A 26,786-nucleotide genomic window follows, 5' to 3' on the forward strand; every position below is an offset into this window, starting at 1 on the left:
AAAAGTGGTGGTGTTTGACCTCACATGAAAGCTCCATGTACATGCTGAATAACAAAAAGTTTCAAGGGACATGGACTGCTGTGAGTATTTTTCTGCAAATGAAAAGGCAATTATAGTCGTGGGTCATTGTACATTACTTTCTTACCTTTCTGTAACTCTTCCTAGATACATCAGGTACTGGCTATGGGTCCTCCGTGGTTGTCAGTAAACAATTGTAGACAAAATAATTAGCTTGAATGTTTATGTTCCTAAAGTATCATTGTGCTGATTGTGCTGAATATATTCAAGTTAGGGAGCAGCTACAGATTTTATTTTTTGCAATGTTTTCAATATTTGCGGCTTTGCATAATGATAGCTCACCCATGGCAGGCTAGTATATTAATTCGGTACATAATTTAGGGGATTTCAGTAAGGATATAGACTGACTAGTCATACTATGTTTAGAATTAGCCTTTTGTTTTCTGCATCTTCTGTGTCCAAGCCTCTGTTTCGTGGGAGGCCTGTAGAAAAGCAAAGTTGCTTATCCATGGTGTGTATGTGTCGCTATTGGAGATGGGATAGTTTACATTTGGTCAACCTTCTAAATTACAGCCGGCAGAAGGGTTAAGTTATTTTTGGCCAAACAAGGTCCTGTGAGAAGAAGTGTGTTGTGTAAAAGCCTGGGGCTGCTAGAGGGCTGAGGTTACAGGGGAAAACCTACAGTAAATTGACTGATTGGGTATATTTTAGTCTGACTTTCATGCTTCCCTGGAAAAAGATTTTAATGTTTAGTTATTGGTTTTATTTTTTTATTTGTAAGTGTGTGTGTGTGTGTATGTCTGTGCGTGTGTGTGTGTGTGTGTGTGTGTGTAAGTGTGTGTGTACTCACATTTTTTATACTTGTGGGGAAGTTGACCTGTTTACACATCAACACTGTGGGGATCCTGGTCGTAGTGGGGACAAAAATTGAGGTCCCCACATAGGTTACCAAGGCTAATCAATGCAGGAGACCTTGCTAATATGCTAAAAATATGGCATGTCCCCATGAGTCACTTTTGTCGGACCAAAAGTGTGAGTGTCTCCAATGTGAAGGGGAGAGTGTGAGTGTGTACACTCCACCACTAGAGGTCATATGTAAGCAGGCACGTGCAGCGTTCTTGTGCTTTTTACACTCTACGGCAATACAGTTTCGGTCGCATCCCTCTGCTGCTGAAAGTAAAGTGGGGACAGTGAAGCATGACAGAGCCCACCGTAGGCTCTGATTATAGCCCAGAGAGCAGTGGAGATGAGTATGCCCCTGACACTTTGGAGGAGAGTGATTCAGACCAGCAGTGATGCCCCATTGCTCGACAATGGAGCAAAGTGCAGAGATGTGTTTTATGCATAACCATTCTCTTCCTGCTGGCAGCCAACGTTTTAAATACAGGGAATTGGAAAAATGGTGCGGTGTCTGTCCAAACGCTATCCAGAAACAGTGATGGCTCCAATTCGTATAACAAACAGTAGTACTGCCTGTACTGTGAGAAGGCCTTCTCAAAAATAGACCGGCATATTGAGCATGTTCACTGCAATGAGAATGAAGTAGCCTGGGCCATGAAGTTCCCCAAGCTCTGGAAAGAAAGGTGCATGTAATTGGCACATCATCGCAATAGGGGCAACTTTGCTCACAATGCTGACGCAATGAGGATAGGACATGGCGTTCTGGTCCCATGCAAACTTCCAGGCAAAGAGATGGATGCCGAAGGCTTAATACACTGTGCAGCCTGAAGACTTGTTTGCAAGAAAATACCAGTGGTGACACATAAAAGGATCCAAGCTAAACCAATTGAGCAACAAGCCCACAACTAGCATAAACAGAGTCCAGTCATTCTGCGCCTTTGCTCAGACTGTTCCGCCGACATCATAGGTGGCTTTTGAAAGCTCTTGAGTGACATGATTTTAGATGAAGTCTTACTCGCAGTCAATAATGACCAATGATTCATGCAGATGGGACAGCATCTGTTCAACCGGGTCGGATCAGATGTAGGCACGGATACATTTGTCAGAAGCTTAGGAAATGGGCAGGCTATTGCTACAGACCAGAAGAACTGCCCCTTTAGAGAAGATGGAAGACTTTACCACCCCATCGAACTTTCTGTAGGTAGTAGACACTGTGAAGCTGGTAGCTGACTATAATGAGGAGACAGGTACATTTAAGACACCATCATTGGCACTCAAAGTTGGGCATGGCCTGCAAAAGATAGCGAGCTTTTTGGCGTTCTGAGCCATGATGAAGGGCTGCAAGACGGAACAAGTTGATGTCATCTGCACCCTTGAAAATGCTTAAGGAGTCATGGAACATGCCTCAGCTCTTACCTTTCATGGAAGATGTGAAAAAGATGCACTTGTACCTTGATGAGAAGCAGCAAGCCTACCAATGTGGTCTGTCCACTGAGCCTACGTTTAACTATTGGGCACTCCTTGCAAAAGTCACCATGGCACAGGTGATCTTGTTCAATCAAAGAAAGGAAGAGGAAGTTTCCAAGATGTTGCTGAATACCTTCTCCTCAAGAGATACTTCGTATCTCCACTAAGATATGGCCCTAGTGCTTTCCGAGGTTGAGAGGAAGCTCTACCAGTACTTCTCTTGCATTGAAATCTAGGGAAAACCATGGAGAAAAGTCCCCATCCTGCTGGCACCATCCATGCATGGAGCAATGGAAGTTCTTACAGAGAAGTGAGAAGAATGTGGGGTGGATAACCAAAATTTCTACATGTTTGCCAGACCAGCTGCCTTGTTGTACTTCAGAGGCTCCGATTGCATTCAACTGTTTGCCTGAGAATGTGGGGCCAAACATCCCCACACACTGTTACTTCCTTAAAGCTTCAAAAGCAACATTGCCACTCTCTCAGAGGTCCTCAACCTAAATGACACAGAACTAGATCAGTTGGTGGACTTCATTGGGCACAACATCAGGGTGAACCAGCAGTACTACCGCCTCCAAGACGGTACCCTCCAACTCGCCAAGTTCAGCAAACTATCAATGGCTCTCAAGAGTGGCAGACTGGCTGAAATGAAAGGCAAAAATTTGGATGAGATGCACATTAATACAGACAGTAAGTTTGAAATCTTGCGTCTGATGTATGCTTTTGACTTTTATCTTGGTCATTTACATAATTGTTTCTTTTCAGAACCGATCCAGCTTCAGAGTGACAGGTCGGATGATGAGCAATCCCCTGTGACAGAGGGACAAGTGGTCAAGCATTTGGTCGACACTTCCACGTCAGAAAAGAGCTAGTGTCGGGACTCGGACACACCAGAAAAGTGTCCAGCCAAGGCCTCCACAGATCGGTGTAGCAGACAGTTTCATTAGGCAAAAGCACTTTGCCTTCTCTGTATTTCACAGAGTTCTAATGGACCGTTGTACTTCCGTTCAGGTTGTAAAAAAGTGCGGAGAAAATCTGGGATAGAAGGGAGATCCAAGCTGTGGAGAAACACATGATCAAATCTATCCAAACATCCTGGGTCCCCGGCAAGCATGATTGTGTCGCATGCCTCATGGCTAAACCATCAATACTGAGAGATCCGAAGTGGTCTGGGGTGAAATTCTACATAAAGAACCACATAACAACTTTAAAAAGGGATCAAACTTGTTGAAATTATATGCATTGGTTGAACAGGGCTGTAACTTCCATGGCTAGATGTCGGTGTATGTGGGCATGTGGATGTCCTCAGATGGTCAAAATACATTAAACTTTCCCCACCATGCAGTCCATGTCAGTACTTCAAGCAAACTCAAACTGTAAATCTCAAGTGGTGACAAACAGCTTTTACGCATACCAATATGATTGTTCTGTTGACAGGGGTGAACCTAAGCGCCATTTTCCAGACATGGGTCCTCACGATGCAATAAAAACAAGTATGTGTGTGTGTGTGTGTGTGGAGTTGGTAATCTGAAAATTCACTACCTGCACTTCATACGCTATTAAGTTATGATAAAATATTTTTAAAGATCACAAAATGGCTTGCACCCTTTTTTCCTTGAATACACATTTCATGTTCAAGGAATAGCACATATACATTCTGAGAAGCTGCCCTTTTTGGCAGCATCTCACAAAATTAGTTTAAATTGGCAATGACTTCTAAGGTTGCAGTTGGAGCCAGGTAGTAAAGGCTATATTAGAGAGTACATTTTGTTATCGGTGCAATTAAAGTTTGATTTAAACTGCATTATTGAAATTCAAGAGCAATTAAAGTATTCATTTTGTTTCTTATCACTTGATTAATCTTTATTTGTTACACAAAAACAATTTATCTGATTCATTGGAAACCTTGACTCATTAGGGCAGAATCTATTTGTTTGTTGGGGAATAACTAATGGTTTTATAGATCTTTAATGAAATTCTAAAGCTATAGGGCCTGATTCATCACGTATTCTGAGAGCAACCCATGTTCAGAATTATACATATGTATTTGGGCTTTGCGTACTCCAAAATTCTCAAGAAATGTGTGCTTTTGAAATCGGGAACAAGTCTGCTGTGCTATACTACACAAGGCGCTGCAGGATGTGGATCAATAAATTTGCAAAAGAATGCACAAGAAACAAAGAAAAAATGTAATTAATGTCACCTGGCATATAGGCATTAATGATAAAACAGTTAAAAAAAAATTTATTTTTTTTTTTTTTTTTTTAAAAATTGTTCCATTAAATACATTTATTAGGAAAATCTTACTGTCTACGGAGCATAAAATGTTTTCAATTGCCTTGATTGCAAACACATGTTTTAGTATGCATAGAAAATTTTAAACACTACTGCTCAGGACTTAGACCAACCCTTTAGCTGGAGCAAGAGATACGGCAGAAAAACAAGTAACTTTCAGACGTTCAGAGCTTGATTCGGACGTGCTATGTGCACTTGAGTTTGGCACGCCCCTACTGTAAATTTACTACCGCCAAACGCCCCTTCCCCACCCAATTCAATCCCCAAAATCGTAGTCTGTAGTAAGTTTTCTTTGCGTACAAAGATGCAGCGGACAGGACTGCTTTCATGGCCGTATCTCCCAGTTCTGGGCATGTGCAAAGTGATTTTGCGGACGATACACACAACAAACAGCAGATACATTCCTTGATGAATCAGGCCCATAGTGTCAGCCTGAAATACAGTACTGGATTAGTGATATATTAAGTGCCACTTATTGATTCAACCGTCTGTTCATTTATTATATTTTTATGTTGTAAATATCCTTTCTAATTATTTGACCAATTGTATTCCTATTCTTGGTATTATTATTATTAGATTCATGTTTACCAGCCTGACTGGCAGAGCCGGATTTAGACCTCATGGGGCCCTAGGCAAGATACCGGTTGGGGGCCCCACTCCCTGAAACAATCCATAGCACTATGTTTTTTTACCGTATACCCCTATTGTTGAGTTGAAGGAAAGCTATGTGCCGCTGCTCAGAGGCGGCGCAATGTCAAAGGAGGTGTGGCCATATCATTGGGGACGTGGCTTGCATCATTGGGGGCGTACCTAGTAGTAACAACCTAGTGTACCTAACAGCAACAACCAATGTACCTAGTAACAACCTAGAAGTTGTCACTTTTGCCCCATCATCACATGTGCCCCTTCACATTAACACTGTGCCCCTTCACAATACCACATGTGCCCCTTCATTGTCACTTTTGTCCCTCCATCATCACTTTTGCCCCTTCACAATATCACATGTGCCCCTTCATTGTCACTTTTCTCCCTCCATCATCACACTATGTCCCTTCATTATCACTATTGTCTCTTCACAATATCACATGTGCCCCTTCACATCACCTCTGTGCCCCTTCACATCACCTCTGTGCCCCTTCACATCACCTCTGTACCCCTTCACATCACCTCTGTGCCCCTTCAGATCACCTCTGTACCCCTTCACATCAACTCTGTGCCCCTTCACATCACTTTCTTCTGTCCCCTTCACATCACTTATGTCCCCCTTCACATCAACTCTGTGTAATGCTCTGGTCCCGCACATAGTACCTGTCTCGTTATCTGCATTCCATTCATCTGGAAACTGCCATGTCCCAGCATCAGACATTCTTCAGTTCATTCATTCAGCTATATTCAGATCTGTGCATGTGCAAGCCTATTGCACTTCAGGACCTCCTCCCTCTTTTTCATTGGCTAAGCACTTCTGGAGCACTATTTAAAACTCCTGGATTCACCTGTCTGATGCCTGTTCTTCCTGGGCCTGTGGTTCTGGTTCCTGTTCTCCTCGTGGTTTGCCTGTGTTCCAGTCTACTCTCAGTTCGTGGCCTGTGCTGAACCATCGCTGCTCCAGTACCTCTCTTACCATCTCCAGTGTACTTCATCGTGACAGCTTCAGTTCTCTCATCGCTACCACTCAGAGCCGCTACTACATCTGTGACTCATCAGCTGTTACTACGAGTTACCTCCACTACTCCAGTTCACTCTCAGCCTGCGGCCGTGTTGAACTATCGCTGTTCCAGTACATCTATTACCGTCTCCAGTGTACTCTATTGTGACAGCTCCAGTTCTCTCATCACTACCGTTGAGATCTGCTATTTCATCTGGGACTCATCAGCTGTTACTATGAGTTACCTCCACAAGTTGCTGCTCCTGTACTTCCATTACCATCTCCAGAGTACTTCATAGTGACAGCCTCTGTCTTCTCGTTGTATACCACAGAGCAGCTATTCTCCTAGTGACTCATTGGCTGCTGACTATCAGCCTATATTATTGTTGTGCCTGTATTTATACCACTCGTCTGTGGACTCCATCATCTCCATCCACTTCACCTGGCTCCCCCACATCGTTCTGCTGTACATCCACTCACGGGACCGCGACCTGCAGATTTGGTGCAGCTAAGATCATACCTTCTTGCGGGGGTTCCTGGTGAAAACCACCTGTATGTTAGACTCGTGGGTGGGCCTAGCAATGTTAAGCAGAGCCTAGGGATCAATTTCCTGTAAGCCAACCGTGACACTCTGTCCCCCTTCACATCAACTCTGTCCCCTTTCACATCAACTCTGTGCCCCTTCTCATCACCTCTGTGCCCCTTCACATCACCTCTGTGCCCCTTCACATCACTTCTGTCCCCCTTCACATCACCTCTATCCCCCTTCACATCAACTCTGTCCCCCTTCACATCAACTCTGTGCCCCTTCACATCATCATCTCTTCCCCTTCACATCAACTCTGTGCCCCTTCACATCACCTTTGTGCCCCTTCACATCACCTCTGTCCCACTTCATAATTTTTTTTGGAACAATTTGTTTCCCCTTTTTCATAGTGTGCCATTGTGCCTCTGTTAGTTTGCTTACTTCTCTTCTGTTATCTTCTTTCTTTTTTCTCATCTTCTGTTCTGTTTACCTTCTTGCCCCCTCGCACTCGCTGCTCCTCTCCGCTTCTTTAAATCTTCAGTGAATATGCCGTTCCACGTGAAGACGTCACGCCCGACATTCAGTGGAACGCAACTGAGCAGGAAGGAGGAGAGGAGGCTGCCGGGGGCCGCTGCAATCACGTAATTTTTTTTTTGATTTTTTTTTTTCCTCCCTTGGGCACAATATTTTTTTCACCACCCACCGGGCCCCATGGTGACCGCTGGGCCCTAGGCAAGTGCCTATGTTGCCTAGCTGTAAATCCAGCCCTGCTTATTGAAATACATCATCATATGATATATAGATTATATTAGCTTCAGTTTTTCTAAGGTTTTCCAATATAAAATTGTGAAGGCCTACAAAATCAGCCTAGCACTGCCGTATTTAATACAAATCATGGATAAATGCTGAGGAACTTGATAATGTATTTGTTTCATCCTCTTATGTATGCAACAGTGGATAAGATATTGCTTTAGTGGACAACTAAGTGGTCCAGTACAAACAGCCAGTTAACACTCTTTCATGGTTCATTTTGCTTAAGTATTATTTTTTCTTTAAGGAAAAAAGTATGACTTTGTTTATCTTTAGAAAAATGTTGTTACATAATAATGTTAGATAATAATGTTAGAGTACATTTAGCAAAGCAGGTTTTAGGAGTCAGACCATATACCTATACTGTATACCTGTACAGGACTGGTCTTTGCTAACTGTTGTACATTTTATTTTCAGAATCCATTTTCAGCCACATGAGTATATGGTCCTGGGCCCGGCCAGCTAAGGATTATAGTTGATCCTTACCATTGGCAAATAAAACCATACAATATAATTTACATATATTTTTTTAACAGTAATGTTATTGTGATGTATCTGCTCCGGCAAGTGATGAAACATGCACATATTTATCAAGTGTAAACCTGGTATCCACTATGATTTGCATTTAAATAAGCATGTTCAAACACCAATGAACAACATGTCAAATGCAAAAGCACTTAAAGCGTGGTTGTTAACCTGTGTTTTCCTTACATTTGTGAAGTCAATTGTGGCCACTCCATTGACCTCAATGCGTTTAACTTGTGTGAAATATATTGAATGGAACAGGCAGCGTTTTCAAAAGTGCAGCTTACAGCAATGCAACATGATTAACATTGAGAGTGGGTATGGAATGGAGTGATGCCATTGCAAAAGCACAAGTCTAAGTGATTGATGATTAATTATGGTCGAGCTAAACTGTAATTGTTATACTTCTTCAGACATTGAACAAAAAATAATGAGTTAGAAGAGAAAATTACATCAGCAGAACAGAATATCCCACGTGAAGTAATATGTTTTGTGCAACTTATGGTAATTATTTTGTTTTATGTGTAGTGGAAAATAAAAATGTGCAATAACTGACTTGAAGTGGTAATTTAAAAATAACGAATTTTAGTTTTTGTAGTATTTGCTGAAAGTCTGAATTTACATAAATGTAAAGTAAAAATGTTATGAAATCTTCCATCTGGTTATTTTCAGGTTTTCTGCTCCAAAGAATATCATCATGGATGGCAGTGTTTTCCCATTTTATCCCCAATCCAGAACACCATTTCTGTTTGACACCAAAATTATTGAAATCATCATTATATGCTTGGTTACTGCTAGCACTTTTATCATCATTTTTCCTGGAATCAGAGGGAAATTGGTAAGGATTTTTATTGTTAAAGTTAAAGACAGTACAGACATAAGATCAGGGCACACTAACTTTTATACAGTACTTATGTGCTTGATATTAACTACAATATTGTCTGGGGTGGAAATTCACAAAAGAGAGTCATCAACAAAACCGTTATTTGTTTTTCTTCTGGTCCGACTGAAGAGCACAGTGCTTGACACATGGTCCTGCCGGATCTGGGTAAGTCCACAAAGAAGTTAGGTAGGATTTTGTATTTCAGCTTACCATAGCGAACTCTGCCCAAAACAAATTATTCTGTAAATAAATTAAATGGATGAGAAGATCATGATTTTGCAGATACACACAAGCATTTTCCTTACCATTCATGCGCAGAGGAGAAACTGGTGTGTGGCTAAATCACTAGTGTTTGAAACAAAGCACTTTAGAATAAGCAAGAGCATCACTGCCCTTTTCTGCTTCTTACCTTTACTTACGGCAGTGGATACAGTAAGGGAGAGGGTGTGAGACAGATTCAGCAGAATACTTGTGGCCTCAACCACTGTGCTCTTGGGAGAGGCTAGAAAAAATGTGCAACAGCTCATAACAATCAATCAACCAAACAGTTTAATTGCTCTAGTGCAAATTGGCAGTGAAATCAAATGTCTGACTAGTTGCCATAGTTTTACACATACGTAGGTTTGCATCTTATTATTAAATAACCTCAACAGTCATATACATAAGTTCTGTGCAATGTAGTAAAATAGTTACCAAGGTTGAAAAAAGACAAATGCTCATCAAGTTTATCCTAAATATATGCGCTAGCAGTGTCTATCCAGAGGACAGCATAATAAAACTCCAATAAGGAAGTTGCCAATTCATCCTTGTAGTGGAATAGTCATTTAACCCATGTGCGATGATGCCACAGAGCATTCTGAACATCCCCAGCACTAAGGGGAATGGTGGGAAGTTCTAATCAGCCTCAACCTGGCTCCTGAAAATACAGTGGTACCTTAATTTCAAAGAGGGATATCTAGAATCTGGCAAGTTTTTAGCTGCATCTGCGCTGGTGCATCCTGACATATATGCATATTCAAATACAGTATATATAGCCAACATAATATATAAATTCTGCTCTTGAAATCCCACATTTAACACTGCACTACGAAGAGGAGCCAGAACAAGAACTTGCTTTAATGCTAAAAGGCCATGCAACAATCAGTGTGTCTGGCATAGAGGGAGGACTCTGGAAACCTATGTAAGGTATCTATAAATATAATTAACAGTGGTCTATCTTTCTGAACATAATTCATTCAGAACCTATATGTGGATTCCATCCAGGCCAAGTGATCATTTATTTTATGCTTGGTTAGACATTTTTCTACTTCCACCTGAGTATCTAACAAGTGTGAATGGGTTATTTATACATAGAATTGTTTCCTTCTGTGTGAACATTGTGAACACAACTTTCTCTTTATCTCCACCAACTAATCTCTCTAGTTATTTGTTTAGTGGCCCAATACTATAAGGTTTAATTTGTTATAATTATGTACTTTGATATTTTATAGTATTAGACCTACTTTCTTTGCAGTCTGTTCTGCAGTTTTTATATTTTCTATGCTGATTTCCCTGCATGTAACTAAAGCTTCCTGTCCCTTTTAATTTTGACACATTTAAAACTGTCACTTCTAACACTTTATTTAGCCACATCACTTTCTTTCTATTGCTAGAGGTTTTGCTGCCATAAGTTATATAACTGCAACATCAGTTGTTAATCATTTTATTAAATGTTCCATTTTGCCTCTGACAACCCCAGTCTATGAACCTTAATGCTTTCTAAGCGCATTAAATTTAGCCTTTCCAAAATGTATGGTTTTTGTATTCCCCACACAAAAGATGTTATTAGAACTTGACAATTATCATCATGGTTTAATTACTATTACCTAAATGCCTCCATCACTTAGATATAATATAAGGTATATTTATTAATACAAAGTCCAATAGTGCTCCCCAGTTGTCTTTTTTTCATCCAAGAAAGTTAGTTGTTTATATATGTGTATTTTGAAAAAACATCCGTTGAACCCCAAGGAAAAACGACCACAACATACATTCAGACAATCAGAGTGTCTAATGTCTGATTGGATGCAACGTTGATAAACTGCTCTGATTTTGACTGAGTGCATAATGACCCCTCCAGGTCATTTGAGTTAATTTATTCGCTTTACGTCCATTTTACATGGTACATTTTACATTGTACCAATTTTTTAATGAATCTTTCAGCATGGCCCAGAGTCTGCTGCCAGCAATCCACAGTAGAAGACTAGGGATAAACATGCATACAATTGCTCCCCTGTCACCATTGCCAGTCTGCCCCTGAATGGTCCTAAGCAGTGCCTGTTCAGTGAACAGCAAACGCATCTACATGCTGTGATGGATCTCAGTTATATTACATTTGCTACAGCATTAAGCATTTTCATCTAAAATAAAATAGTGTACAAAAAACAAAACAATATTAAAAAAGCATGTTAAAAATATGAACTTTTTATATAGGCAAACCAAGATAAAATTTAGCAATACCCACGTGTTCAGCTCATTAAAGATAAGAGTAAGGGGCCTGATTCATTAAGGATCTTAACTTGAGAAACTTCTTATTTCAGTCTCCTGAACAAAACCATGGTACAATGCAAGGGGTGCAAATTAGTATTCTGTTTTGCACATAATCATCATCATCATCATCATCATTTATTTATATAGCGCCAACATATTCCGTAGCGCTTTACAATTGGGGACAAACGTAATAAACTAATAAACAAACTGGGTAAAACAGACAAAGAGGTGAGAAGGCCCTGCTCGCAAGCTTACAATCTATGGGACAATGGGAGATTGACACATGAGGTTAAGTATACATTTTGCATCTTGGCCCAGCCAGACTGCAAAGGTAGGGTGACTCATAAGCTAAATGATCCTGTCACACAACAATGTTGGTCCGGGGGTAGTTGTCTTGTGTGAAATTGTGTAACAGGCTAAAGGTAGTGAGGTTAAGATGGTGGTTGAGGAATATTATAAGCTTGTCTGAATAGGTAGGTTTTCAGAGAACGCTTGAAAGTTTGTAGAACAGAGGAGAGTCTTATTGTGCGAGGGAGAGAGTTCCATAGAGTGGGTGCAGCCCGAAAAAAGTCCTGTAACCGGGAATGGGAGGATGTAATGAGGGTGGATGAGAGACGCAGATCTTTTGCAGAACGGAGTTGCCGAGTTGGGAGATATTTTGAGACAAGAGAGGAGATGTATGTTGGTGCAGCTTTGTTGATGGCCTTGTAGGTTAGTAAAAGTATTTTATATTGGATTCGGTAGAAGACAGGCAGCCAGTGTAGAGACATACAGAGTGATTCAACAGAGGAATAGCTATTTGCAAGGAAAATCAGTCTTGCCGAAGCATGCAAAATAGATTTTAGGGGTTTGAGTCTGTTTTTGGGAAGACCAGTAAGGAGGGAATTGCAATAGTCAATGCGGGAGATGATTAGTGCATGAATTAAGGTTTTAGCAGTGTCTTGTGTGAGATATGTGCGGATTCTGGAAATGTTCTTTAGATGTATGTAACATGATTTAGATATAGAGTCAATGTGGGGAACAAAGGATAGGCGTGAATCAAGGATTACACCTAGGCAGCGAGCTTGTGGGGTGGGATTTATGGTCATGTTATCAACAGAGATAGAAATGTCAGGTATGCTCTTGTTGGCGGGTGGGAATATTATTAACTCTGTTTTAGAAAGATTAAGTTTGAGTTGACGAGAGGACATCCAAGATGAAATGGCAGAAAGACAGTCAGTTACACGGGACAACACAGATGTCGAGATATCAGGAGAGGATAGATAGATTTGGGTATCATCCGCATAGAGATGATACTGAAAGCCAAAGGAACTTATTAGATTTCCAAGAGAAGCGGTATAGATAGAGAACAGCAGAGGACCTAGCACCGAGCCTTGTGGTACTCCAACTGATAGGGGAAGCGGAGCAGATGTGGCTCCAGAGAAATTAACAGTGAAAGAGCGATTAGAGAGGTAAGATGAGAACCAGGATAGAACTGTGTCTTGAAGACCTAGGGATTGCAGCGTTTGTATGAGAAGAGAGTGGTCAACGGTGTCAAATGCAGCCGAGAGATCCAGGAGAATTAGGAGAGAGTAATGGCGTTCAGTCTTAGCAGTGATCAGATCATTAACAACCTTGGTCAGCGCAGTCTCTGTGGAGTGTTGAGAACGAAAGCCAGACTGAAGAGGATCCAACAGGTTGTTTGCGGAAAGAAAGTGTGTGAGGCGAGTGTAGGCAAATCTCTCTAGAAGCTTGGAGGGGCAAGGGAGCTGAGAGATGGGACGGTAATTTGAGAGAGAGTTTGGGTCGGAGTTTTGTTTTTTTAGAATAGGAGTAATCACTGCATGCTTGTATAGTGATGGAAAGATGCCAGTAGAGAGTGAGAGATTACAGATTTGAGTTAGAGGTGAAATGAGCACAGAAGACAGGGATCTACCAATTTGCGAGGGAATAGGATCAAGAGGACAGGAAGTAGAGTAGGAAGATAAGAAGAGCGTAGAAATTTCCTCTTCATTTGTGGGGTCAAATGAAGAAAGGGTGTCAGAGGGTAGTGGGAAGGAAATGAGCTGATGGCTTGTTGAGGAGGAGGATACCATTTCTAGTCTGATCTTATCAATCTTGTCCTTGAAGTAGGTAGCAAGATCCTGAGCACTGATAGTAGATGGAGGGTTCGGGGTGGGAGGATTGAGAAGATGATTAAATGTATTGAAAAGGCGTTTGGGGTTAGAAGCCTGAGCATAGATAAGAGATTGAAAGTATGTTTGTTTTGCAGTGTCCAGAGCATTTCGATAGGAGTGGTAGACAGAAGTATATGTGAAGAAGTCATTAGAGCTTCGAGATTTACGCCAGTGACGTTCTGCTTTACGGGACAGTTTTTGAAGATTTCGTGTTGCTTTGGTGTGCCACGGTTGACATCGAAGTCGACGTGTAGTATGAAGTGTCACTGGAGCCACTTGATCAAGGGCCGTTGCTAAGGTTAGGTGAAAATGAGGTACTGCCATCTCAGGGGATGAGAATGTAGAGATAGGGGAGAGAAGGTGTTGGAGAGAGGTGGAAAATTGTTGAAGATTAATAGAATTAAGATTTCTACGAGTATGAGGAGGCTTGGTAGAGTTAGACAGTAGAGAGGTTAGAGCAGTGGGGGTGAGAGTGTAGCTGATAAGGTGATGATCCGAGAGGGGGAAGGGTGTATTAATAAAATTAGAAACTGAGCATAGTCTAGAGAAAACAAGATCAAGGCAGTGGCCATCCTTATGAGTAGATGATTCAATCCACTGGGAGAGGTCAAGTGAGGATGTTAGAGAGAGTAGTTTGGAAGCAGCTTTGGAAGGTGGGTTATGAATGGGGATGTTGAAGTCACCCATGATGATGGTGGGGATGTCTGAAGATAAGAAGTGAGGGAGCCATGCAGAGAAAGCCTCAATAAATTGTTGGTGTGCTCCAGGGGGACGATAGATCACCGCAACACGTAGGGAGAATGGATTAAAAATGCGAATAGCATGTACTTCAAAAGATGTGAACGTGAGTGATGGGACATTTGGTAGAACTGTGTATGTGCACTGTGGGGAGAGAAGTAGTCCAACCCCACCTCCTTGTCTGCCTTCAGGTCTGGAGGTGTGGGTGAGATGGAGGCCACCATGTGAAAGTGCTGCAGGTGAGGCAGTGTCTGATTGCATGAGCCATGTTTCTGTTATTGCCAGAAGGTTGAGGTTTTTTGAGAGGAAGAGATCATGAACGGAGGTAAGTTTGTTACAAACAGATCGTGCATTCCAAAGGGCACATTTAAAGGACTTGGGAAGAGAGGGTAGACAGGTGATGTGTTTGAGGTTTGCTATAGAACGGTAGTGTTCCGATGTATGTGTGTGTGAGGAGTGTGGGGGACCTGGATTAGGTGATATATCACCAGCTAATAGAAGCAGAGTGAGCGAAAGATAGGCAAGGGGATTGTAAGATGTGTGGCCTTTTATTTTCTGGCGACAGGTGGAGGCTGTACTTGTTAGAGATAATAAATAGGACAACAGTTCATGGGTGTTAAATAGAGGTGAGTGGAGTAATGCAGGTGCAATATGAACAAATTTGTGTGTTGGTGGAGGGGTGAAAGATGACACAGTCCTAAAGATCATGCCATGAAATGAGACTAAGAAAAGCAATTTGTGAAACATTGTGATAAAAGGGGTAAAAGCAAAAAGCAAGGGTATTTTAAGAATTACCTCTTAGCAGTATTCCATATAAATAGACAAGTAGTGCAGAAATAGGCTGTGGCAGATGTTGCTTATTGCTGGGAGTAAAAGCAAGTCAAATGTAGTCCAATGTTTGTCTAACTGTGCATTTTCGTCCACTTTGTGAGAAAATCCCACTTAGTGCAGAAATCACACACGTCTAACCCCACATACGTCTCCCCATAGAATGAAGCTAAGATGTAGTCAGTCTAATTTAGGAATACACTACAGATGTGCTAATTGGTCAGCTAATCAAAGGAAAAGAAAACATTTGTGGGAAAGGATAGAGGCCAGATACCTATCATAAATTAGGCAGCAATAAAAGACTGTGCCAACCTAAGTTTAAACAGATAACAGTTTCCTATAACATACTTAAACACAGATTGCAGGGATGAAATTCACAGAATAATGATCAGAGTAGTAGTAGTAGCAGCATGGATGAACATACTTAAACACAGATTGCAGGGATGAAATTCACAGAATAATGATCAGAGTAGTAGTAGTAGCAGCATGGATGAACATACTTAAACACAGATTGCAGGGATGAAATTCACAGAATAATGATCAGAGTAGTAGTAGTAGCAGCATGGATGAACATACTTAAACACAGATTGCAGGGATGAAATTCACAGAATAATGATCAGAGTAGTAGTAGTAGCAGCATGGATGAACATACTTAAACACAGATTGCAGGGATGAAATTCACAGAATAATGATCAGAGTAGTAGTAGTAGCAGCATGGATGAACATACTTAAACACAGATTGCAGGGATGAAATTCACAGAATAATGATCAGAGTAGTAGTAGTAGCAGCATGGATGAACATACCTGAAGATGAAAAGAGAAGAGAAAGATGAGGATTAGTTGCTGTGTTGTCTAACTGTGCATTTTCGTCCACTTTGTGAGAAAATCCCACTTAGTGCAGAAATCACACACGTCTAACCCCACATACGTCTCCCCATAGAATGAAGCTAAGATGTAGCATAAGTTAAATACTAACTGTTTTTTCATGTAGCACACAAATATCAACTTTAAATGTCAGTGTATAAATAAGCTATCAAGTATTTGTGTGCTACATGAAAAAACAGTCAGTATTTAACTTATGTGCAAAGCAGAATACTCATTTGCACCCCTTGCATTGTAACATGGTTTTGTCCAGGAGACTTAAATAAGAAGTTTCTTAAGTTAAGATCCTTAATGAATCAGGCCCAAGGTTTTTAAATTAAATTCCATGTAATATGAAAAAAAAACATAAATCAGTGTACAGCAATACTGGGGTATTTGTCTTCTACACAATCAATATAATTAGAATTTATGAAGGGTTGATCGATTTTTGTATTATTTCAACCTCACTAACTTTAGGTCTAATTTACAATTGAATGTAAAGATGCGATGTTTGGGTATGAGTCAAAATGCATCTGTACACTTCTGTTCGCAAGTCTGCTTTTTCATCTTCATACATCTTATTGAAAACTGCAGGCTTAATCTAGTACATGGATGCATCCAGAATAAATATGTGACAATTATCATTATCAACTGCAAAAGGTGAACTTGCTTTTCTGTGCCTTGTTTACATCTCACAACCAGCGTGTTTCAAGATCTGGGCAACTCAAATTAAGAGGAATCTTAAAAGAATGTATTTAGGTTACGTTTGCACGCCCGTACTATACCACAATTGCATGATAATCCCCCTGATCTGTCTTTCCCAACACAAGGAGCCAAAAGTACAACATACATGCAACTCTAAATATAGATGCAGGTTTTGTGCATATGCAGTGCAACAGTTTTGAACCAAGACACATTTTTTCATCACACAAGAGCACTTAAGTGTAACTCAAAATTAGGCCCTATATAACTATATGTGTAAGAATTCAAATGCATACTGACTATTGAGCTGGAATTAAATGAAATAATGTAATAATTTGTTTTTTTGGAGATGTGTAATTTTATTACAGTTGATAAAACAGCACTCCCTATTCACAGAGAACCTTCTGGCTCGCGAGAGTGCTGACAAGTCTCCTTATTGGTACTGTTATCTTAGGTAAGTTTTTGTTGGAAGTGTTATTTGATAGACAGATTAGAACAAACTTTGGTGATATTATAATCCAATTATTATACAGTATAAAGTATAAGGCGTCTTTCTAAATCAACATTTTCCCAATGTTTATCTTGAACATGTAAATTGTAAGAGGTTCAGTTTCAGAAACGTACCCAGGGTAGAATGTCATTAGAAGAGATTGTAAAATAAATGTTTTTATTTGAAATTGTGTCTTCACTAGGATTATGTATCAATTCAATCTGTGAAAATATGAAAGTGGTCTGTGTTGTAAAAATATAAGTAAAATAAAACGTATGGTGATGTTCTGTATTCATGTGTCAGAGCACTAAACCCAAAAATGTCACTGCTTATATATGAAGTTGAAATACAATGTTATTTCATTCTGACTTAGAATGAATTTTTTTTTATTTAAAATATTAAAGATAGATAGTTCCTTCTCCCATATTAACAAACAGCTACAATCACAGCTCTTACAGTACTGATGCAGGGTAAAAGCTTAAATGACAGAACATAATATTAAAGTTATGCTTTCTGTACATCCACTGGCAATTCCCTTTGTATGAATACCCCAAGCTACTGTCTGTGCAGATCATTTCTGTTACCTAGGAAACTGCAAGTCAACAACCTAAATTTTAACTTCTGTTATATTATTTAGCTAATTAAAGCATGGGCTTGGAAATATAGTATTTTTAAAAAGCAGCTTCAATTGCTCTTTAAATATTGTATGCTTGTCTATCTGAAAGTAACAAACACTGCAAACTTGCTGTGAAAAAGTTCCCCTAGTGAAACGGACAGTTGTAGAAGAAGTAGAATTGTGTGGACAGCATAGAAATTCTTCATGTTTGCTTTGTCAAAGCACCTTAAAAATGAATTCAGTAGTTTGGCTAAGCTAGTTTTATGTGCCAAAATAGAGGAAAACTAATTGCATCTAGCTAACATCCTGCAGTTCCCATTGTTGTAGAGAATTGATCAATAGCTGCCGTCTTTGTGGCATATGAGGCGACAGTTAAACACAAATACAATGCAATTCTGTCAAACACAGGCAGTCAGGACAGGTAATCATAAATGTATACAAGGGGGTTTATTGATGATTCTGCATATTGACAGGATCATGTGATGGATTCAGAATTGGAAAATGAACAAACTCACACAAATACTCAATAGTAATTTGGTCTGTGATAGGATATGCAATATGTTCTTTAAATGTAAAATATATAATTTTATGTTCCTTTATCATTCCCTGTAGCTGTTAACTTCACCCATGATTGGGAGGTTGGATCCGTAAACACCAAGACTGCGTACAAATCTTTCAGCAATGCCATGGTGAATGCCAGTATTGGATTATGGGTTGGCTTAAAGGGTGTAAACATTACCCTGGCAGGTACTTTTTCAACCACCTTGTATTAAGCATTCAACAACCAGAAAGGTTGTACTGAATGACTGTATGTGTTCATTAGTCCTCATGATGATATCAGCATTTTAAAGAGGTTTTATTAGCAGTTGTGTTCCATGTTTAAGGACAAATTGATACTTTAATCTAACAATCTGGATCCTTTTATCATTAATAAATGTGTATTTACAGAGAAAAATATTCTATGTGCAGAAAATATGTAAGTAAAAATAATGCAAACGAAAACCTAATCTATAAAAAGTGTATATTTTCCTACCCAATTATATACGTAGAAGATGGTGGACAATGTCTGTGTATATGTAGAGCAGATGTTACTGTCTGCCTGGTGATTGATTTTACAATAAACGTGGGAAATAAATTTGCACGTTAATATTCTTTTTATAGCAGGACATGAGAACAACAAACTCTAAAACTCATCAAGATTGCTAAGATATTGTGTTTCCAGGTTTACAGCCTGAATTGTCACTAACATTCATCTGGTTCATAGGCCTGGTTACTGAGATATTGTGTTTCCTGATTTACTACCAGCCTGAATAAAACTTACTTCTCAGAAGATCTATCATTCCTACAGCAGTTAGTTTTCTTTTGAATCTTCTACACTGTTAAATGTGCTCTATCTGAAACAGGCTCAAGTTTGAGCAATTATATAAAATTATAATGTTGTACCCAAGTTAGTATAACATGAGCATTAGGTATACATACATCTTGATGGTGCTTAGTGATAAAATGTATAGATTATATACACTTGAAATCACAAGGACAAGAACAGCTAAATAACATATATAAAGTAATAAAGTTCATCTATATCATTGGCAGTATATACCATCAAAAGATGAACAAAGAAATTGTTTAATCAGTTATTGCCAACAGGCCCGACGAGCCTTCAGCTGCGGCCCTAAACTCTATGCCCTGGTCTGACTTATTCTCTGCTTATTACCATCAAGCGGAAAACAAGGATGAAAGAAAGGATTAGGCTTCAGCATCAGACGACCTGCTCTACATAACGCACAGAGGTCCACATGTAATCAGAGGAGAGAGTTTAGTGCATTCTGTACTATGAGAGATGTGAGGATATGGAGGTCAATGTGGGTCTGGTTTTTGTTTATTACTCAAATTAACGGTAATATGTGGCTCTTTTGAAGGGTTGGAGGGCCCCATGTGTGACCCATGAAGTGCATCAGGTTGTCCATGACTGTCTTAAATAATAAAATTATATGCAATTACTGTATAATAATGTGAGCTGAATATGCACCTTTGGGCCAGTTCTGATGGTGTTTTGTAGCTCCATTAAGCCACATGATGACTACAATTGTACTGCAGATAACAGTATTGCTAAGAAAACAGGTCTTGCATACATACATGTACTTGTACATGTGGATCAAGTAGAATGTATGTGCTCTTTATTTATCTGTTTGGTTCAGTGTTGTTAAATATATTGATTCATAGCTTATGACATTGTTTCTGTTATAGTTCATTATTTGCTGAGCTATTTTTTGTTTTTCTATCTTCAGAAATACAGAACTTAAATGGGTGGAAAATCAATCCCTAACTAATCTTTTATATGGATGGGTAATTGGGATGAGCTTTGCATCTTTGTGATGTATCCACTCTCAATGTGTTTCTTCCTGGTAAAATACGTTATAAATAAATAAAAACTTATTTTCAGCTATTATCACCTTCAAAGTCTGAAATCATTCTCATATAGCAAAGTGAGACAGCACTCCAATCAAGGATAACATGTGAATTATCTGTGCCACTGCAAAACCACTCAGTGGCACAGAGGTTTTTGGTGGATCCAAAACCGCCGCACGTCGATGGCGTTTTTGCCTTCCACACCACCAGATTTTTATCTAGCAGCTTGGAGCATTTACATCAGCGATGTTTAAGTGGAGCAGTTTTAAAAGCCTTAATTCACATGCTGTTAAACAGCCATTAAAAACCTCCCCCCTCTTCAGTAATGGGCCCCCACACCTACAGATTCCCAGCTCAGCATTGGGTCCCTCCTGGTACCACTATCGAGTGGATTCCAGGGAAATAAAGTGAATTTTGTGCCCCCTGAGATATAATTAAAACTAATAGTGTCCTCTTAGACTCTTAGATCTAATTAAAAGAAGACATGCCCAGTAAATAAAACAAATAGTGATCCATACATGAAGTATATATGTAGGTGTGACTGGTTCATATATAAATAACTTATGGTATGATTTATTTAAAGGAAATAGTGCGGGGCGCTTATTTATATAAATTGCCAATGCACTTATTTTTAATATTGTGTATATTTTGAGATAGGAAGTCGTTATTTCTGAGACCAGGGTAGAAAATGTGTTTTTTTTTGTTTAGCCTTTCTTGAGGAAATGCATTATGTCTGATGTATATATCTGATACAATGAGCCTTTGTTTACAAAGCGTTTGGTGTATTGTGATGTGGGGAAGTGGCTTGTTCTGGGTTTTTGTTGTTCTCTGGGAATGTGTATTCGGCAAATGTCTGAAGAAGGTATTCATGTCAGACAGGCCTTTTGACTTGTTAGTATGTATCCTGCATCTGAAATAAGACGTAGGATATCACAAGGTTTTTAAGAATTTCATAGCTAAGTGTAAATATTATTGGCTTTGCATGCATGTAAATCCATGTTTGTGTAAACAGGTTATATCCTGATGCTGAAAATAGCCTGTGTCTAAACTGTATAAAAAGCACTAGCTTGTATTGGAAACTTGTTCTTCTGATTTTCATCTGACCTGATCACTGGTACCTCCAACCAGTGTGAGAGCAAATAAACATCACTTGCTTCAAAGACCTGCTTGAAAACATCTTCAGTATTGCTGTATTCCTGTGACCTGCAGATTAGACCCTAAATCTAATCCGTTCTCAGGCTGTCTCTGAGGTTTGGACCCAAGCTTTCCAGTACCACCGCTCTGCCTCTGCCTCACTGCAGTAGGAGGGGCTTACAAATGCTGCCACCACTGGACTCCTTACCGGCATCTAGAACTGGGTTTCTTCTGGATAATTGTGGCTGCTAATGTAACCTGTTACTGGTGTACCTGGGCTGGTACTCCTGACCTCTTCCTATAGATCCGGGTTGCTGTGGATAGATCCCCACTGGCCTATCACACTGGTCAGATATGCTGGGTAGCGAGCAGAGCAGTGGTGCTGGGAAACTGGGTCCAAACCTCAGACAGCCAGAAACGGATTAGATTTTGACTCTAATCTGTAGGTCACAGGATTTTCAGCATGGAAAACGTTTTCAAGCAGGTCTTTGAGGCAAGTGATGTTTATTTGCAGTCACATTGATTGAAGGTATCAGTGAACAGGTCAGGTGGAACAAGAAGAACAATTTTCATTACAAGACAGTGCTTTTTATACAGATTTGAACACAGTCTAACAGGGTAAGCCAGCCCCCTGTGGTCTGAGCTATTTTTAGAATCAGGATTCAATTTGTTTACCCAAACATGGATTTACATGCAATGCAATGCTAACAATATTTACACTTATCTGTGATATCCTAAAACTTGCTGTGATTTCCTGCATCTTGTTTTTAGACACAGGAAATCTAGTAGCATATCCAAAATTAAACCTTCCTGTGACTTCAGGTGTTGAACCCTCACACATCAAAAGGTCTAATTAACATAAGATTAGCATGGGTCCTTTCTTCAGTCAGTTGCAGAATACACATTCCCAAAGAGAGTCACAAAACCCCAAACAAGTCTTTTCCCCCACATCACGATACACAAAAGACTTCCTCCACAAAGGTTTACTGTATCAGATATATACTTCATAAATTTCCTTTAGCAAGGTTTAAAAAATTAGTTTCTTCCCTGGTCTCAGAAATAAAGATTTCCTTTACCACAATATACACAACATCAAAAATAAGTGCAATTGCAATTATATAAATAAGTGCCCTGCGCTATTTCCTTTAAATAAATTTATACCATAAGTTACTTATAAGTGATCCATTCACAGTTACTGTGAAGTGTGGTGGAGGAGGGATAATGGTATGTTTTTCAGGATTTGGGCTAAGACCCTTATCTCCAGTGAAAGGCAGTATTAATGCTTCAGCATACCTAGTCATTTTGGACAATGCCATGCTTCCAATTTTGTGGCATCAGTTTAGTGAAGACCCTTTTCTAGTCCAACATAACTGTGCCCCAGTGCACAAAGCAATGACTACAAAGACATAGTTCGATGAGCATGGAAGGAAAGAACTTGACTGGCCAGCACAGAGCCCTGACCTCAACCCCATCGAACACCTTTGGGATGAACTGGGACGGAGGTTCTGAGTCAGGCCTTCTCGTCCAAAATCAATGCCAATGCAATCACTCCAACATCTTGTGGAAAGCTTTCTTGTCATGAGCTGCGGCTTCTCCAGCAGCCACCGCAGCTCGCTCTCTGCTCACACCTTGTGTCCTGGCCGTCATCATGACGACTATCATGTCACTTCTGCCATGCACCCCAGCAGTCACCAGGACAACAGCCGGGACGCTTCTGATATCACCGCTGCAGCCAAACTAGTTTGACAGCTGGGCGCGTGTGCCCTCTGTATTTATTAATTAATCATCATTTGAGCCTTTTTGCCACCCCAGTGGCTCTCCTCTCCTCATTGGCCCTCTTATCTTTATAAGACAGGGCCTCTCTGCCGGTTATAGCCTCCAGTTTTCTGTTAGCTGCCTATTTTGTTGAAATCCTTGAATTCATTCTCTGTGTATGACCCTCTGCTGGATTTCCCGGATTTTGGATTGTTTGCTTATTACCCTGATCTCTGCTTTGTTATCTGAACTCCCTTTGCCTTTGATTGTTGCCAGCCCTGATCTTTTGCCTGTACCTCACCACATTACCTGCTTCGGACCCTAGACCACGGCCTGTCCCTGACCTCGCTTCACTTGTCATCACCCGCTATCCAGTTCTGCACTACATTCATAAGCTTGTACTACTCTGAGTGTAAGACTTGGGGGCATCTGAGTACCTGTGAGCACAATGTGCTCTACGGGAGAGGCGGCTGCTATAAGTGAAGACCTGTACATCCTGTTCTACAAGCTCATGATAGTAGTCATTAGCCATAACACCTCCAAGAAGAATGGAAGCTGTTATCATTGCAAAAGGGGGACCAACTCCATATTAAAGTATATGTATTTGAATACAATATCATTACAGTCCCTGTTAGTATAATGGTCAAGCATACAAATACTTTTGTCCATATAGTGTATATTGTCCATTTTTCTGGTAGTTTGACAAAGCGAATATTGAAAAATGTAGTATTTTGTATTTTTTGCATGCAAAAAAAAAGTGGCACTTTGTAAACTGGCACTTTTCTGGCAGTTTAACAGCATATTGTCGGTTTGGAAGCCACCACAAAAACAAGAAATGTTGTGGCTTCATAAAACAGCACTTTGATAAATCTCCCCCCAGAAGACCAGATTCACTATAGGAGGTAAAATTCACAACAGAGTATAAAAAAATCTAAAGAGGAGTCCAAAAATATTTAGTCCAAGCCACTTTTTACTAGCGATGTTCACTGCACACTGGTTGATAAAGGTTTAGTACACGAAATAATTATAAAAGCAGTGCTGACATATAAATTCCCCTTTGAAACACTACATCTGTTCCTTCTCTTCACAGGGCATCCTGTACATCAACTGAATGAGACCATAAATTACAATGAGAAATTTGCTTGGGAGTCAAGGATACAGTATGACAAAGATTATCATCAAGGTTTAGAAAGAGGTCTCCCCAACCCAATATTATATGTGGCTGAAAAATTCAACAGTGATAGTCCATGTAGACTTCATCATCAATACTGCATATCCACCTACTACTCCTCCGCATTAATGTGGTAAGATGATTTAGACTGTATTCACTTATCGCTAAATAATGACTTTGTATTTAGTTTTATTAGGCTTTTATATAACCTGGTAAATGTTTCAGAAATGTAGCATAAGTAAACTTGAGCTTATGTTATAATTTAGGTCCAGTTATTACGTATATAGGTGGCCATTCACTGGTTATTGATGTGGGAGTCCTGAGGAAACAACTGGTGAGATGGGAGGGACTTTATTAAATCAGTCCAGACTGTGAGATGTCAGGCCAGAAATCAGCATTGACAGTAATTACGTAGGCTACCAGAACAAATATGCGTAGTAGTTATAACATGTAATGCTAAGTTTGCCTTTGGATTTACACAACAATTTTGCAAGCGTACCTCAATTTAAATATGATAGGCTGAAATATGATATAGGGAGAGCAAGCGATTTATTTATAAATGTAGTAAGATTTTTTTTTTCCCTGCTTCAAAGGAAGGTCTACTGTAAGCATATTGCAATCTATCTATCCATCAATCACATACATTATTTATCAGAATTTAATAAACTTTTGTATGAAATATGCAATTTCATATCTTTCCTAACCGCTGTAAGTAGAAGGAAAATATTGTTAATGCAAAACTGAATCATTGGTCCAGAAGCAGATTATTAGACTTAATGTGGGTCCTGGCCAAACATACTTTAATTCCCTGAATGTGTAGTGCTTCCATTAGGATCTGCTTAAATGTTTGTTTTGTGTTTTTGGGGGGGGGGGGGGGGGGTGCGGGTGCGGTATATCAGAAATCACTGTCATCATTGCATTCCCTTAGATCAAATGTCAATCAGTCTGAAAGCAAATTATGGTATTTGTATTATATTTATCTCTAAATTTGCTTTTAATTGTAGGGCTGCGTTTTGTTCCTGGATTCTCAGCAATGTCCTCTTCTTAATACCAGTCCCGCTCTATGGAATCTGTATGATGTTTGCAACTGCAGTGTGTATGGCACTCTCACTCATATCATTTGCAACTGTTAGACATGTACCTTCATGCAACATTCATTTTGGTAGTTCTGTTCTACATACAAGATTTGGACTTTCCTTCTGGTTAAGTTTTGCAACAGGTAAAAAAAAATTATGTTGTAAATTGTTGTTCAACCATATTAACCCAACTTATCTACTGAAAGTGTTTCCAAAAATAATTTTTACAAACAAATGTTTGAAAAATATGTGTAGAAAGTACAGGTATCAGTAAGGCTATATAATAATTGTACAAGAAATGATGTGTCACTGTCTTCAGTCCTGGGATGCAGAGGTCAGTAATGCACTTCCTCACTTGTACTTTCCTCTTCCCTAGCTAGGTCTCTGGTCCCCGTACAAGCATGTTTTCAGCGATATCTCTTTTAGATGTTATAAAACAGGTTTGGTAATTTAGGGTGCTGTGCAAACAGATGTCTCAATTATTTGGGCACCAGACAATCTGTATAAAAATAAGCTCTTTATTTACATACCTCTGCACTCCAGCACAATGCTTGAGTTAAAAAGAACACTAAAATGAATATAAACACCTCATTTCTCACTCCAGCACTGTTAATCACTTCTCCTCTGTGGGGTCAGCATCCCTTGGGCTATAACACATCCTCGCTGTGCCCCTACTAGTATTCCCACACTAGTCATCATCACCATTTATTTATATAGCGCCACCAATTTTGAAGCACTGTACAGAGAATATTTGTCATCCATTTCAGTCACTGCCTCATTGGAGCTTACAGTCTAAATTCCCTAACACACACTAGTATTATTTTTGTAAGCAGTCAATTAAACTACTAGTATGTTTTGTGGAGTGTGGGAGGAAACCAGAGGACCCAAAGGAAACCCACACAAACACGGGGAGAACATACAAACTCCACACAGATAAGGCCATGGTTGGGAATCGAACTCATGAATCCAGTGCTGTGAGGCAGAAGTGCTAACCACTAAGCCACAGTGGAATTTGCGCAGACTCTGACACCCTCTCCATCCGATGCACTCTCAGCCTTGTTTGGTAGGTCTGACACTCTAACTAGTGTCCTCTTGCAGCTTTATTCACCCCTTAGGCTATAACATCTTCTCTACCCCTCTGGGCCACAAAAAATAATGCTACACTGCATTTTGCAGCAACCTTTTCCATAGGGTCTCTTTACATGCTCTCTCCTCTCTAGACATGGGGACCCTATAGGTCAGATCCTCAATG

At 39.9% G+C, this 26,786-nt stretch overlaps 1 protein-coding gene across 1 annotated transcript in view; it reads left to right on the forward strand.

The window, feature by feature from the left end:
* Nucleotides 1-26,786, forward strand: part of LOC142151978 (dual oxidase maturation factor 1-like) — a 56,301-nt gene that overhangs the window by 23,151 nt on the left and 6,364 nt on the right. Inside the window, exons 2-6 of the mRNA XM_075208135.1 lie at nt 8,859-9,024; nt 17,280-17,337; nt 18,602-18,736; nt 24,378-24,591; nt 25,463-25,677. Coding sequence (XP_075064236.1) covers nt 8,884-9,024; nt 17,280-17,337; nt 18,602-18,736; nt 24,378-24,591; nt 25,463-25,677 — 763 coding nt within the window. The 5' untranslated portion in view covers nt 8,859-8,883. The remainder of the gene's footprint in view (nt 1-8,858; nt 9,025-17,279; nt 17,338-18,601; nt 18,737-24,377; nt 24,592-25,462; nt 25,678-26,786) is intronic.

Source organism: Mixophyes fleayi, chromosome 4 (assembly GCF_038048845.1).
Source record: "Mixophyes fleayi isolate aMixFle1 chromosome 4, aMixFle1.hap1, whole genome shotgun sequence".
Lineage (NCBI taxonomy): Eukaryota > Metazoa > Chordata > Amphibia > Anura > Limnodynastidae > Mixophyes > Mixophyes fleayi.